Consider the following 16,152-nt stretch of genomic DNA (forward strand, 5'->3'; position numbering starts at 1 on the left):
AAAAGGTCCCTAGCATTTCCAGGCAAGACTCCTGTAGAGCTACTGCCATTCATTGTAGACAGTAGAAAGCTATGTGAACTAAAGGTATGACTCAGTATGAAATAGGTTCATGCCTAGGTAAATGTGAGGGACAGAATTGGGATAATATAAATATCAATCTTTGAATACATTCAAGATGGATAATTGTTTTTGCACATTTGTTGTTTAGTAGTTTAGTTGTGTCCGACTCTTCGTGACCCCATGGACCATAGCACGCCAGGCTATGTTTATCGCCAGTTTTTACACATACCATCACTTAAATTCTAGTAGCTCTAGATTAAAGCTTCCTTCAGGTGTTCAAATGAAAGGGGGGGAACAATTTTACTTTTGATGAAATAGAGACTTTTCTGAAGTTGGAAATGGGTGGACCAACCTAAGTCCGATTTGAGTCAGTTTCACTCAATCATACATAGGTCATGTTCCACCCTATTTCTTTGTGGGTGCATGAAAGAAGGCATGCAAAATCCAGGTGTAAATTGTGCACATTTTGTATGTATTCTTCTTGTAAACTGCACATTCTTCCCAGTGTTTTTCAAAGTATCTCCTCTAAAATGCACATTTTGCATGCATTTTGTTAATGTAAAAAAATTGTTAGAGTCAGGTCTATTTCTTCTTTTGAACATCTGATAAAGGTGGGTTAGTAGTATTCTCTACATTGAAATGCAGCAATGGAATCCTGGTTGAATTTATTGCTGAAAATCCAACCCTTGCATCTCAGTCCTAAAATTTGTTCCACCGAATTCACAGTAAGGCTGCAGCAGATTGAAAATGTAAGCACCCTAAAGCCCCTTGAAACACATTCAAAACATCATGCTTAATTTTACATTAGATTGTAGCATGTATCTCATTGATTTGGGTGACCCTCAACTTCTAGTATGATGAGAGGGCAGCAGAATTTAACAAGGCATCACATAAATCCTGGTTCCTTCACTGAACATGCCTCCAAGGCATTGGTTTAGGACAGCAGCTTTAGCTCCTAATTTGGTCTGCTGATACGTGATATTAGCTACATTTCTTTGATCTACCTAGAATGCTCCCAACAGGATTTCCCAGGAGCTTCTACGAGTATCTTTGTCAAGATTTCCTTCCCATGATGCAACCATTGAGATAAATTCCATGTATGCACTCAGAAAGATTAATCCCCTCTTAACATCTTGATTTCAGACTCTGTCTTGTTACAAAGGAAGGCTGTTGATGCTTCTTCCGTTAATTATGCACATGACAGGTAATGCTGTCTGAAGACAAAAATCAAGGCTGAGACAAGAATTCTTCGTGCCATGTCTCAGCAGATGACAGGGGGAAATGATAATAAAACATTATATATATGGCCTCCATTAATATTTAAGCAATTTTCCTGAAGAACAGGACAAGCACACTCAAGCTGATAAAGCCGAAGTGATAAGTGGAGCTTAAGGTGTTGACTGGTTAACACCTTCTTTTCAATAACAGGGCACTCTGTTTGTCTTTAAGGTGCTTGGCATAGCTTGCTTCCTATCCATTGTCCTTTGAATTGATCTGAGAGTGTTTTGATTGTCTAAGGCAACCCTCACCAAACCAAGCATGGGTCACAGAGAGAATGAGTGTGTGTGAGAGAACAGATTGGCAGGAACTAGTTGAAACTTGCCTATGTGAAATGAAGAGGGCTGAAAGTAGGTATGGTGGAGGAATTTGATCCTGTTCACATTTAAGGACCAACTTGCCCAATTTTCACTCTCTGAGACAAATATGTGAAACCCAGCCATCCTTTGAAATGCACAATTATCTGAATTTTGCAATGCGGTTCTCTGGCCAAGTAATGTGTACAGAACTGCTAAACTGAGCATAAGAATGAACACAGTGGGGAAACTATACCAAAAATGAATTATATTACAGGATTTTGCTTTGCAAACATGTGTATTAGGCAAATTTGTATACAGAAATGTGCATATTAGGACAAATTCTCACTAAAATCCTGATCAGCTTTCAATGGGACCTTTTTCTTTTCTTTCTTTCTTTTGAAAAAGAAATCTGAATTTAAGATTGAAAAAAATGAGAAACCAACAGAAATCAAAGTTGACAGATCTGTTAACTCCTAGTTGTGGTAGAAGAGAAAGAGAAGGTATTTGGTTAAGAATCCTTCATTATTCTGCTCATGGAACAATACCAGCAGACAACTGATCTAAAGTGTCTGAGAGCTGGTTCTCTCTGCTTTTGACTCATTAGACAGCCTTAAATCAGAGAGGGTTTAATGTTTCTCAAGTACTCTCATAACATAGTTTTATATGTAATCTATCCATGTAACAAACAGGTGTCTCTGCATACTTAATTCACACCTGTTTGATTTGTGAGTGGAGGCAGAAAATAAAGAGACAAGAAAACCATAGTTGGAGTAAACTAGGGCTGTCTTTACCAAGACAAAGCGATCTGCACAGAATGAAAATGTGCAAGAATCTAATCACTACTAACTTAACTGCTAAGCTTGAATATAATGGATGAACCAATCCTGTATGATGAAGGTGAGGTGGTCATATCTTGTCTACCCCAAACCCACCTGTTCAGGCAAGGAGGGGACATTTCTGGTGCATGCCCCCATGAGGCAGCACAACTCTGTGTGAGAAGTTAGGGTCAGCAGTGATCAATCTAGTCAAGCAACCTGTTTTCACAGTAGCCAAGTAGATGTCTATGGGAAGCCAGCAAGCAGGATCCAGGGCCAAGAGCACTCACCACTCCCATGAACTGGTATTCAGACTGGTGCTGGGCAGTCTAATGTTTGCAGTCCAGAATATCCTGGTAGTGGCCCTGATGCGTTCTTCTTTGATTTTTAGGTTAGGCTCTTTCATTATTCCAAACCTGGCCACACACACACACACACACACACACACCTTCATCAAATCTGGGACTGAAGAGCTGAAGAGGCTATTTATTATTATTATAATTCTTCTTTATCAATATTGAGATTATAGGCATTCCACCATTCCTCCAAGGAGCTCAATGTGGCATTCATGAGTCTCCTTTTCACCATGGCATCCTCACAACTACCCTGAGAGATATGATGAGAGACAGTGACTGGCCTAAGGCTACACAAAGAACTTCAAGGCTGAGTGGCGACTTTAACCCTGATCTCCCAGGTCCTAGTCTACTTAGCCTACTTAATATCCTTCTAGCACATTCCACATTCTGGAAAGAAGAAAGTGAATAAAAACTGGGTAAGGGGATTTATCTTTCTCCATAGATCTGGAATTTCATGTAAGCCTTTGTCAACAGACCTGTGTGGCACCTTTAAGACTAAGCCGTTCAGGTTGCGATCCTGTACATAATTGGAGAGTAATACCCATGGAATTTAGCGTGACTTATTTCTGAGTGATGTACAGATTGTTTGGCATTTACCCACACTAACAAGTTGTGACAGCAATTCCAAGCCAATGTAAGGCAGGTGCTAAGTATTTAGACAACTGCAGTGTCTGCTGTTTCTTTGCAAAGGAGGAAGACAGGGTGAGAACAGGAACAGGTAGAGGCCACACAACTTTTCTCCGATAAGAGAAGCTACTATGACAGCAGGGACCTTTTCCGAACCAACGCAAAGAAAAACCACACCCTTTTCAGTTTGCGTGGGTGCTAAGTATGTGCACAGCCACGGTGGCTCCCTTATAGGCTTCATTAGTGCAGACATCCATGCCCGCTTGCTGATGCCCTGGGGGTGGAGGTACTAAGACTCATCCTACATTAGAATAGATCAAGGACCATCAAAACAAGTTGATTGCTCTTAACTTAGAATTGCCTGGAAGAAGAAGAAGAAGAAGAAGAAGAAGAAGAAGAAGAAGAAGAAGAAGAAGAAGAAGAAGAAGAAGAAGAAGAAGAAGAAGAGGAGTAGTAGTTTGGATTTGATATCCCGCTTTATCACTACCCTAAGGAGTCTCAAAGCGGCTAACAATCTCCTTTTCCCCTCCTCCCCCACAACAAACACTCTGTGAGGCGAGTGGGGCTGAGAGACTTCAAAGAAGTGTGACGAGCCCAAGGTCACCCAGCAGCTGCATGTGGAGGAGCGGAGACATGAACCCAGTTCCCCAGATTACGAGTCTACCGCTCTTAACCACTACACCACACTGGCTCCCTGGAAGAGCAAGGTCTATGGTTTTAGAGGCATACTTAGCTCACTTCACCTTGGGATCCTTTGCTAGAAGACTCAGGGCAGATAAAAAAAAGTACTTTTCACACAGTGCACCCAGGGCAGTCTCGAGCAGGTCGTGAGCCCTGGCGCTGAGGGGCGGAGCTTCGCCGCACAGCGCCCTGCCTACCGGCCCGGCGCCGTAGCGCCCGCACCACCGGGACTCTACCTAGAGCCGGCCCTGAGTACACCAATGGAACTCGTTCCCATAGGAGGCAGTGATGGCCACCAACTTGGATGGCTTTAAAAGAGGATTAGACAAATTCACTGAGGAGAGAACTATTAATGGCTGATAGCTGTGATGGCTATGCTGTGCCTCCACAACTGTAGGCAGCAATGCTTCTGAATATCAGTTGCTGGAAATCCAAGGAGGGCAGAATGTTATTGTACTCAAATTCTGCTTGCTGATTTCCCACAGGCATCTGGTTGGTCATTGTGAGAATAGGATGCTGGACTCGATGGGCTATTGGTCTGATCCAGAAGGCTTTTTTTATGTTCTTATTAACTCTGACTTGGCATGAAGGAGAAATATGATTCAGTTCTCCTTTTAAAGGTGAACGTATCTAATTCTCACTCTCTCAGACAAATATGTGAACTGAAACCCAGCCATCCTTTGAAATTTACACTTCTCTGAAATTTGCAATGCATTTCTTCAGCCAATGTGTACAAAACTGCGTATATTAGTGAAAATAATTTTAAAAAATCATTATATTTCAGGAAATTCCTCTGCATATGCTCTGTATATTTCACAAAATAAAATGCAAAACTACACTGGAATAAATTCCCAATAAAACACTGATGAATTTTCATGAGGTTTTTTTTTTAAAAAAAAAAAAAAGTAATATTGCAACTCCAAGGTAACTGCATGAGCACACCTCCTGTGACTAACACATGTTGGGAGCTTTTGTGTTCAGTGATAAGTGATACAAAAACAAGGGTAATTTGTTATGGTGGTGTCATTTTTACGTAAATAAAAACCACATCATTTTAACTCCTTTTTATCACTCACCAGCTCAAATATGTAGTGTGACCTACTTCCTTTAGTGATTCTTTGTCTTCACTTTTCCACTGACCCATGGGCTTTCTTAGCAAAGAGAGAAAGAGAGAAACATATCAGTCTGTTAGAATGAGTAGTTTTCTTAAATGCTATTAAGACACACACACACACACACATACACACTTCCCAAACCTATGTAATCTGAGCTCGCTGAGTGTTTTAGTAGATAATTTCATACAAAATGTAGGGTCCAAAATATACTTGCAAGTAAAAGGGAAGTTGGATGATATTTTTTTTTCACTGAGGAAAAAAAAGACAACTCATAACCCATCAAGCTGAACGCAGACTACCCAGCCATGGATTGCGGTTTACCAGGAGCTTGACAGCCCCCTGTATTTCAAGTCTCAGATGAGTGGCAACAACAGGAGATGTACTGAGCCCACTGGGGCTGCTATACATGGTTGGTGCCCTGCATGCAGTCTGGGGCATCACAGATTGTTTAGACCTGCTCTTGGTGAAGCTTCTTTCTTTCTTTCAGAATTAGAGCTGTCTTGGTCACTGTGAATGAGGAGCCTAGGCGTTTAAGGAAAGAATGTTAGCATCCTTTGATAAGTGAAAATCACCACCCAGCTTTTGTAAAGCAAGATGCATGAAAAGTTTGGAAAAGGGACAGCATCCAAGTACTTGGAGAGATCAGGAAAATGCTTTTGATCCAAGTTTACAGTTTGTATTCAGAGAGGAAGAGGAGAGGAAAGTTAGTTATTTGGGTATGTGGGTGTTTGGGTGCATTCATTATGCTTTCTTTTGAGAAAATGAAGGATTGCTGGTTATGCAATCTGCTTATCCCTGCCTACACTGAAATCCTGCTTCCATACTTGTAATAAAACTAAATATTTAAAAATGTATTGTAAATCTCTCATCCAGAGGTAGGAATGGATAAATCCATCAATTTCATTTTCTCTCAGTTACTCATTCTTCCAGTCTTAAGTTTAGTTCACCACTGTTCTGCCCTGTTGTTGTTGTTGTTGTTGTTGTTGTTGTTGTTGTTGTTGTTGTTGTCCCCAAGTGAAAACTCATAAAGCTTTTTTAATTTAAAAAGTGCATTGTGAAATTCAGAGAAATGCAAGTTCTGTAAGATAACATGTCTTAGATTGTGTATTGGTTCTCGTTAAAATGCGAACCAAACCAAATTGATCCTATATCCCAGTCCAGGGAAAAGTAATGGTGAGATTTTATGCACATTTGCTGAAGAGCAACTTTCCACTCTGTTTATTTCGCTTACTGAAAGTAAAATCTATTGGAAAAGTTTGTAGCTAAATATTGTTCTACTAACAATGGAATCATCGGCATTTATTTATAAAATCTTTCTCCCACTTTTCAGGCAGAAAAGAAAGAAAGCATCCTGAGGTGGCTTTATGTGACATCAAACCAAAATTCAATACAGTGCTGATGGTACATCAAGGGTATATAGCCTAAGGCCCTCCAGAAATTATTGGAGGCCAGTTCCCATCAGCCCCAGCCTGCATGTCCTATGGTCAGGAATGGTGGTACTGGCAGTGCAACAGCATCTGGAGAGCTGCATATAGGCCACTCCTGCTGTACATAAATGGAAATGAGGGACAGGCCCTGTACTTAGGATTATTATTTTTTAAAGGCTAGATACTGTACAACATAGGCTACTGGAGAGGAGAGGTAGTTCAGCTTGTTCCAGAATGAAATGGTGGTTTGTAAAAGGGACATAGGAAAAAATGGAATTGCTTCTCGTGTTAATGCAAAGCTCCCAGAAGCAAACTTCCTTCCCCTCGAATACACATACTAATGCACATTATCAGGGAACATTCATTGCAGAAACACACACACACACAGAGAGAGAGAGAGAGAGAGAGAGAGAGCAGGGAGGGAGGGGGGGGAGACACTAAAATGCTGGTGAATTAACACAAGGCCTTTAAAAGAAAAATAAAACTTGCAAACTGATGCCGAAATGGGTAATAGAAATCTCAAAAACAGAGAAACAAAAAGTGAAAGTTTTCTTTATCTCTCCTTACAAACAGGCATCTAATGTCACTGTCTCTTCATTGCTCGGGTAGAAGTGTTGGGACTATTCAGTGGTGGTTCTTCCTCGGACTGGTGGACAGAAGCCAAACTGTCCCCCTCCTTAATTCTCCAGGACAATTGGCTGTTGGATCGAAGTTCTTAGTTGTGGGGAGCGGGTCAGAAAGAGAAGCAAGCTTCTCGGGCTGATAGCTGGGACCAACGTGGTCTTCTTCTTCCCATGGTATTCTACCTGGGATGGTGGAGGTGCACGCCCCTCAGAAGTCCTTTGTCCTCTAGACACTGGCAAAAGTCAGCATGTCTTTGAGCTCACTTGTGCAGTCTTATGGCAACTGGCAAAGCATGTAGGACAATATATATATATATATATATATATATATATATATATATATATATACACACACACACACATACACACACACACACACATATATATATATATATACACATTTATACACCACTTTATTGTGAAAGCAAACAAACCTCAAAGAAGATTACAAAAAGATAAAACAATAACAAATTTGATAAGACAAATTAACTCCAATAATTTCAAACTTTCAAAAAGCTAAAATAGCAATAAACAGCAGCAAAACAACAACACAGATTAAGACTCGTATTAACTTTCTAAATATCTGGGTAAGCTTGTCCAAACAAAAATGTTTTTGGCAGACACCAAAAAGAGTACAGCAAAGGCACCTGCTTGATATCAATAAGCAGGGCATTCCAAAAGTGTAGATCCTGCCATGCTATAATATCAAGTTCTTACAAATGTGGAACCAGTATTATGTGGCACCTGTATCAGTACCAGCAAAGCAAAAGACACCGATTCCCACCTTGCATGGCAAGAAGCATGGAATCATCTGTTGCTTACCAACAAATCTTCAATTCCATCGACAAAGGTTAGCCGAGTGTTTTGTTTCTCTGTAAGCAATGCAAAGATGGCATTTACCCCAACAAGAGGGCAAGGAAGCAGATTGCTTTGGACGTGATACACAAAAATGCAGCTCTTTCTTGGAGAGCTTAGCCTACTTTTTAGATCTTTGCAGCAAGCAAAGGTAACAAGTAGCAGGGGAGATGGCTTGAATAAAGAGTAAAGAGAGTTACTGTAATAAGCTCATGTAATTACCGGGAGATGGCATTCAGGTAGCTCCATTAAGGGAACTACCTGAATACATTTAAAGTCCTGTGTTTGTACACATTAAATTAACAGGCTTCATTCAGGATTGCTGCTGTGAACAAGGACCAGTCATCTGAAAGAGGACAACCTCTCTCTCTCTCTCTCTCTCTCTCTCTCTCTCTCTCTCTCTCCTTTGTGTGTGTACGTGGGTTCTGGAATGCAGATCGTACAATGAGGGCAAATAGACCCCTTGTTCAAATTCTCAAGAAACAACTGCATCACGTAAGTGGTGCTGTTGCCAGTGTAACCAAATACCTGCAGCGGTGAATATAACGCTCAAAAAGGAATCAGGTTAAAGAACAGACAGCGCAGCATGAAGCCAAAGGCAAACAGGAGCATTGTTCGAAAACTGTGGAAAGTAAATGCAAGGAAGAGTTGGGAAGGGAGGGGAATATATATTTTGTTTCTGTGTTGATGTCAGTGGGAAGATGGAGCAATCCAGTGATAACAAAAAAGAGGAAAGAAACGGGGAGAAGACTGCATTGTGCATCTGAGTTATAGCTAAGGGATTTTGAAATCCCATACCAAAGATATTCAAGGAAGAAGACAATAATTATCCAAAGCAAAACTAGGCAAGGGCAGAGCCTGCCCCCTCAGATACAATCTCAGCCTCGCTCTCTGCCAGCTTTCACAAATCTATCCACCCCAACTGCGAGGAACCTGTGCTCCTTTACATGTTGCTGGACTGCAAGTCCCATCAGCTGCAGCCAGCATGGTCAATGGTTAGAGATAATGGGAGCTGCAGTTCAGCAACATATGGAAGCACACAGGTTCCCCATCTTGCACTTTGGCTAGAGGGAGATAGAAGGAAAATTAATAATGCTAGGATACTAACAGCACCGTGCTATACATTTCTATGCAGAAATAAGTCTTATTGTTTTCAATAGAGCTTACTACCAGATAGTTTTACAGACTTAGGATGCTGAATATTCTGCAACATCTGAAGTTCCATGCTTATGCAGATCTCACACAGAGTTATGAATACTCTCAAAGCTGTGAATATTTTGTTAGTATCTACCTATCATCTACCTATCTACCTACCATCTATCTATCCATCCTGTTGTTGTTTTAAAAAAGAGATATAAAACCATCAGAAATAAATCTTCAATCCATTTAGAGGTTTTTTTTGTATTTTAGAAAATCAAATTAGTGGTATATATACTTGATAAGAAAAGAAATGCTAGGTTTGCTGTGATTTTCCATGTGAACACTTTGGCCTCCACTTTTCCAATTCCACACAACTTACATTTTGCACCACTTTATATTTTGCATTTATTTCGAATTGCTTTAGCATACATCAAATTGATAGGGTTAATTCAAGATCATTCATCTTGCAATGAATTAAGAACTATTCACCTGAATGAGGATGATAGCTTTGGAGCCTTTGGTCGTGTGTGTGTGTGTGTGTGTGTGTGTTTCCATTCCAAGTATTGCTTTTATTAAAGCAAAAGCTAAACTGGGCCAAAAAAGATGAAAGGCCAAAGATAAACGGAATAAGGAATAAAAGCCACTTATTGGAATATTGACGATTGTTCTTTTCTTCTTCTTTTACTTCTTTGCTATGCACCAAGTTTGCCCAGCAACTAACAAATGGACAATTGACTTCCTTTTCCAACAGTCAGTCTGAGTGTTGTTTCGGTCGTGGCTTCATTCAAACAGAGCTTTCAAACAAAAATTTAAATTGTTTGCCTAAAGTAATGTAATTTATTTCAATAAGATCAATGCTGCTGTGTTTGAAATGTAACAACAAATGTCTGTGAATCGACCTAAACCCCTCTTAATGAATTGCTGGGGTCGGAGGGCTTATCTATTGCTTGTAATCGCAAATGATCAACAAGGCAGCAATGAATGCAGAATGAAATTAAGAGCGGATTGCTCCTTAAGAAGGGGCCATTTGTAAAAGGAGTCCTCAGCATATTCTGATGAGGATGAACCTTCACATAACTCTGAAATCATTTCAACTGGAAGTTGTGATGTAAATCAATGCACTAGTGAAATGAAGAAGTTCCTAATTCGGCCAGACATGCTGTGGTTTGAAAATTCATTTTTAAAGGAATTTGAGGTGATTTTATGTCCTTTGATTAAAAGGCTTTGGCTGCAGAAGGTTCCCCACGTTCAGTTCTTATTGAGGCAGGGCTGGGGATGTTCCCTGTCTCTGAAACCATGGCATTGTCACTGTAGACTATGGGTAGAGAAAATCAGACCTGGGGACTGAATGTTATTCTCCAGGCTTCTCTATATGGTTCTTGGGACTCTCTGTAGGCCGTGCATCTGCCCAAGTCCACCACTCACTGGGCCTCCTCCACAATCTACTCCAGTGCTTTTTGCCTGGCTGGGGTGTGTACTTGAACTGTAATTGCTGGGTAAAAGATGGAGGCAGAGGTGTGTGTGTGTGTGTTTGTAGAGAAATCTCTGTGTGTGACTAGAATCTAGCTGACTATTCAAAGGTAAGAACTGCAGTCTAGTAACTTTAGCCTCTGGCTCTTCCCACTAGCATCATGCTGTCCTGAAAAGTTCACCATACTGGAAGACAACCCTTGAGCTACAAGAGGGTTATTTTACCTCCCTAGTGTAGACAAAACTGAGTAGGATGAACCAACAGTATGAGTCAGCTTAAAGCAGGTCCCTCTATTCCTAGGCTGTTTTGCATGTTAAACTGTTATTTATTAACTTTATTAATATTTACTAAAGATCTGTTGCAGTATTTTCTTTTCATAGTGAGGTAACTGAATTTGCAGAAGAGTTTCAATGAAGTTAATAACTTCTTTCAATTCATTGCCCACCAATTTACTTTGACCCACAGGTATGATAGTGCAACGTTTGGAATTTATGCCAGAAATATCAATGCAACTAAGTGCATTATATATGATCATATGCATTGTCTTAACTGCAGAAAAATCAATGAGATGATGTCTATAAGAACACTTCATCATATTTCATTCTTTGCTTCTACCCCAAGCATGTTAAATGTGGATGTAAGAAAGCACTGTTGATTCCAAGTGAACCACCACATAATGTGCAAAATGGTGGTTAGTCACATTTAATTGACATTGGATTTAATGCAGCATGCAAAATAATTTTGTCTATGGTTGGTAGGATGTAAATCACATGAGCTTTTAAAGACCTCAAAGAATACTCAGGTTCACATTTACGGATGCAGCTGTTAGAACATCCTGATCCTATGTTTTATAGATATAGTCTAATTCCATGAATCATACCCCAAAACACAATGGGAGCTAGTATTGATCTTCCCCTCCCTCTCTCTCTCTCTCTCTCTCTCTCTCTCTCTCTCTCTCTCTCTATATATATATATATATATATATATATATATATATATATATAATGGGCAGAGAACAAAAACAACTTGCAAGATACGTTCCTACAGGCCTACACCAGTCTACAAGCTGGCAAACCATATTCTCATCTGATTACAGTGCCCAAGTAGTCTTCAAGGGGAGATAAGGGGAGAGAATCATGTTAGCCTGAAGGATGCATTCCCTTCTATAAAACCTGAGGGCCACATGCCAGTGGCTTCTAGGGCCAGAGGCAAAAGTGGGCAGAACAACAAATGCAGATCTTACCTTCATAGAATTGGCTAGTTTATACACACTCACAAACCCTTCTGTATTATTATATGGCATTTTCCAATCAAGCAAAAACTTTTAGGGTGTGAAGCAGGGCCTGCAAAGGGTGTGGCCTGGGGAAAAATTAGAGGATCAAGTAGAGAGAGATGGGCGGCCACATTTAGCTCCCAGTCCTCAGGTTCCCCAATCTAATGAATCTTCCCTTAGGAAGAGTTACAGAAGACCCCTTTCAGATGCCATTAGGAGTACTATTCCCAGGTACGGTCAGCTCACTTAGTGCAGTGTACTAATATATCTCATCCAAAGTAGAGAGAATACAGAATTCACACACACTAAGTGATTTCTGCCAAATGGGTTTCTTGGCACTGATGCAAGGAATGTCAGGTTACGTTCGTAAGCATCTATTGAAATATGTCTTGTGTCTCAATTCAGCCTAAAGTAACACAGGAATCAAGTTAGGCTTAATGTGAAATCCATTTAAAACATGAATGTTGTTTCTTTTCCCTGTTGTGGTTGATGCCACTTTTGTGCCTGGCAGTACCAGCTTTTCCCACAGAGCTATTCTGAGATTGGATTCAATTGTGGCTAATGAATCTTGATGCATTAGCGATGGCTCAATGGGAACTTAATTGGACACTTCTGAGGAGAGAAATGAGTCTAAATCTCCTGTCAAATGTAGATTTTCCTTCTCCCTTTAAAAATAAGCACCTGAAGGAACACAGTGCTTGCAAAAATGTCAGAATATCTGCAGTTCTGGTCAGCTAATTCCTGTTCCCTTCCTCCTGTTTGAAGTGCAACAGCAGAGATTATTTAGTGTGCAACGCAAAGGTTAATTCTGTTGATGTTATAGTTAGCTAGCCAAGAGGGGGACAGTCAGAGGCTGATTTAGGGCAGCATGACTCGTTCCACTGGGGTGCAGCAACTATGACGTAGTTAATTGAGCTGAACGGAAGGTGAGAGGCAGCAGGCATTGAATTTTGGGCTTCAACAGGGTGCTGTTGGAATTTGAAAGACCAAAGTCCACCATTGGGGAAAGGTAGAGGTGTCACTTAGCAGCCAGAAAGGATAGCATGATCTTCACTAAAGTAGGACATTTCCCGATGAGTCCCCCACCCCCATATGTTTGGATGACTGCCTCCCTGCTATGTACAAGGTGTGAAGTTTTTTTTTAAAAAAAACAACAACAAACTCTATCTCTTGTATGGATCTAGAAACTTCAGATTGTGGGGAAACACAGAGATGGACACCTGTTGATCTGCTAATGTAGATGTGTGAGGAACACATATGAGTGGATTATACTTTCATGCAATAAAGAAAGCTCTTGCTCCTTAATTTTTGTTATGAGGGAAAACATACATTACTAACTAGTTTCTTGCTAACTTGATTTTCCTTTTAATTTTTCAGGACTCTCTGAAGGCAAGAAAGCCTAGACTTCTTTCTGCCATCAAGGCAATTCCTATTTATGTTTACTGTGCTCTAGACTCATGACGGAGCTGTAAGTAAATCTTCTTTGCCGCATGATGAATCGGATGACTATGATCTGGAAGAAAGCAAAATAATTGTTTCATTGTTGGTGCTGATTTGCTTAACGTGTGGAATGATGCCAGAAAGACTAACAGAAATGTTTATGGATACGTGGGCTCCATTAGTAATATTATGGATTACTGCATTCCCATCTATGTACATGGCTCCAATGAATCATTCTCACGTATTACCGAGTGGATCCAGCAGAGGACTAAATGAACTAAGTGAAGAACAAAGAGTGTTGAACCGTTCCAAGAGGGGATGGGTGTGGAATCAAATGTTTGTCCTGGAGGAGTTTTCTGGACCAGAACCTATATTAGTTGGCCGGGTAAGTCAATATTCATATAACTTCAAGAAGACTGATGGCAAATGTTCATTTCTTTGGATTCTACCATCAAACTGGCTACCTAATCCAATGATCTATGAATAACTTGACATGATACTGCATGATTAGCATATTATCTGGCATCTGACAAGCTTTCTGTATTTAGTAAGGGCTATGTTCATTGTATAATAGTGGCAATGTAATCAATATCATTGTTATTAGTTGTTGCTGTTGCAATATTACATGAGGGCAAAGAGCTGAAAGTGCATGATTTGGCCTTTTTGTCATGGGCAAGATTACAGTGAATGTTGCCCACTCTCCATAAGTACTGCTATCATATGCATATATCAATATTGAGCAATCAGCACCAGCGCACCCAGAAAGCAGAAGGTGCATTGGGCCAGTCCCGGCTTGCAGGATGATGAGGTGTCCTGCTTCAGGTGTCATCAGCAGGGGTGTGCAGCATAGATGAAAAGAGGAATGGGTTTCTGAAGGGTTTTGGCAAGATTTTAGGAGTATTGTCCCTAGCCAGAGCAGTTGGGGAGGGATTTGGGTTCCACACAATATATTGGGCTGATGATGAAAGTAAAGCTCCCACCCCGAGAGGGATTAAACTGAAGTAGAGCATTGGAGCAGGTACAGAGGAGAGTCATGTTGATTCTGAGCCAGGATCGGAGCTGGGAGATCAAATGGATTAAGACAGGGAACTGGGTAAGAAAGTTCCAAATGTAAAAGAAGGTATCTTCTGATAATATTAAGTGGTAGTACAATCCCTCCACCCATGCGAAATAAATAGATTTCAGTGTCAGAATAGCAATTTAATACTGCCTGTAAAAATGTAAATCTTCTGTTTTCATTGTTAATGATATGGAAACAGATTGTAACGTTCCCATGGAATCCAAGGACAAAATGAAAAAGAGTAAAATTAATAGTTAGGCAGAACGCTATTGTCAATCACAACATGGAGAAACTACCAACTACTTAAGTTATCAGAAGGCCTTATTAACCACAACAGAAACAGTCTGATCAGTGCAAACATTAGGTCTTCCATCTTTTTGTGCAAAAAAGTCAGGTAACTACCAACTGGTGAGCTTGACATCGATATCAGGGAAGATCCTAGGACAGATAATTCAACAGTCAGACTGTGAGCATTTAGAAAAGGATGCTGTGATTACTAAGATCCAGCATGGGTTTTTCAAAAATAAGTCATGCTAGACCAATCTGATTTCTTTTTTTGGATGGAATTAAAAACTTGGTGGATCAGGGAAATGCTGTGGACATAGTGTATCTTGATTTCAGAAAGGCTTTTGACAAGGTCCCCCATGATAGTCTCACAAGGAATCTGGTAAAATGTGGATTGAATGAGGTAAATGTTAGGTGGATTTGTAGCTGGTTGACTGACCGAACCCAAAGAGTACTCATTAACCGATTGGAGAACTGGGCACAAACTAACAAAATGCATTTCAATAGGGACAAATGTAAGGTTCTGCACTTAGGCAAGATGAACCAGATGCACAAATATAGGATGGGGGACATCTGACTTACTAGCAGTACATGTGAAAAGGATCTAGGGGTCTTGGTGGACCACAAGCTTAACATGAGTCAACAGTGTGATGCAGCAGCAAAAAAAGCTAATGCTATTCTATGCTGCATCAACAGAAGTACTGTATAGTGCCCAGATCATAGTACTAGTAGTACCACTCTATTCTGCCTTAGTCAGACCACACTTGGAATATTGTGTTCGATTCCGGACACCACAATTTAAGAAGGATGTTGACAAGCTGGAACATGTGCAGGAGAGGGCAACCAAGATGATCAAGGGTCCGGAAACTAAGCCTCATGAGGAGCGCTTGAAGGAGTCGGGTATGTTTAGCCTGGAAAAGAGGAGATATGATAGCCATCTTCAAATATCTTAAGGGCTGTCACATGGAGGAGGGAGCATGCCTGTTGTCTTCTGCTCTAGAGTGTAAGACTTGAACCAATGGCTTCAAGTTGCAAGAAAGGAGTTTCCGACTAAACATTTGGAAAAACTTTCTGACAGTAAGAGCTGTTCAGCAGTGGAACAGACTCCCATGAGAGGTGGCGGACTCTCCATCCTTGGAGGTTTTTAAGCAGAGGTTGGATGACCATCTGTCATGCATGCTTTAGCTGATATTCCTGCATTGCAGGGGGTTGGACTAGATGACCCTTGGGGTCCATTCCAACTCTAAGATTCTATGATTCTAAGTCACTTCTACCCCATCTAAATTGAGTCATATAGCAGAGATAAAGAAAAATGGGACCAACAACATGCCGTTGTGTTGTCTGATA

The 16,152-nt window shown here is 40.6% G+C and overlaps 1 protein-coding gene across 2 annotated transcripts in view; it reads left to right on the forward strand.

Annotated features, from left to right (window-relative positions):
* The window catches only part of CDH8 (cadherin 8), a 231,572-nt gene that overhangs the window by 6,315 nt on the left and 209,105 nt on the right, over nt 1-16,152 (forward strand). For both annotated transcript variants that reach the window (XM_088672014.1, XM_035120354.3), the window contains exon 2: nt 13,398-13,845. In XM_088672014.1, the coding sequence (XP_088528140.1) occupies nt 13,591-13,845 (255 nt within the window). In that variant the 5' untranslated portion in view covers nt 13,398-13,590. The remainder of the gene's footprint in view (nt 1-13,397; nt 13,846-16,152) is intronic.

The sequence above is a fragment of the Zootoca vivipara genome, chromosome 6 (genome assembly GCF_965207765.1).
Source record: "Zootoca vivipara chromosome 6, rZooViv2.hap1.1, whole genome shotgun sequence".
Taxonomy (NCBI): domain Eukaryota; kingdom Metazoa; phylum Chordata; class Lepidosauria; order Squamata; family Lacertidae; genus Zootoca; species Zootoca vivipara.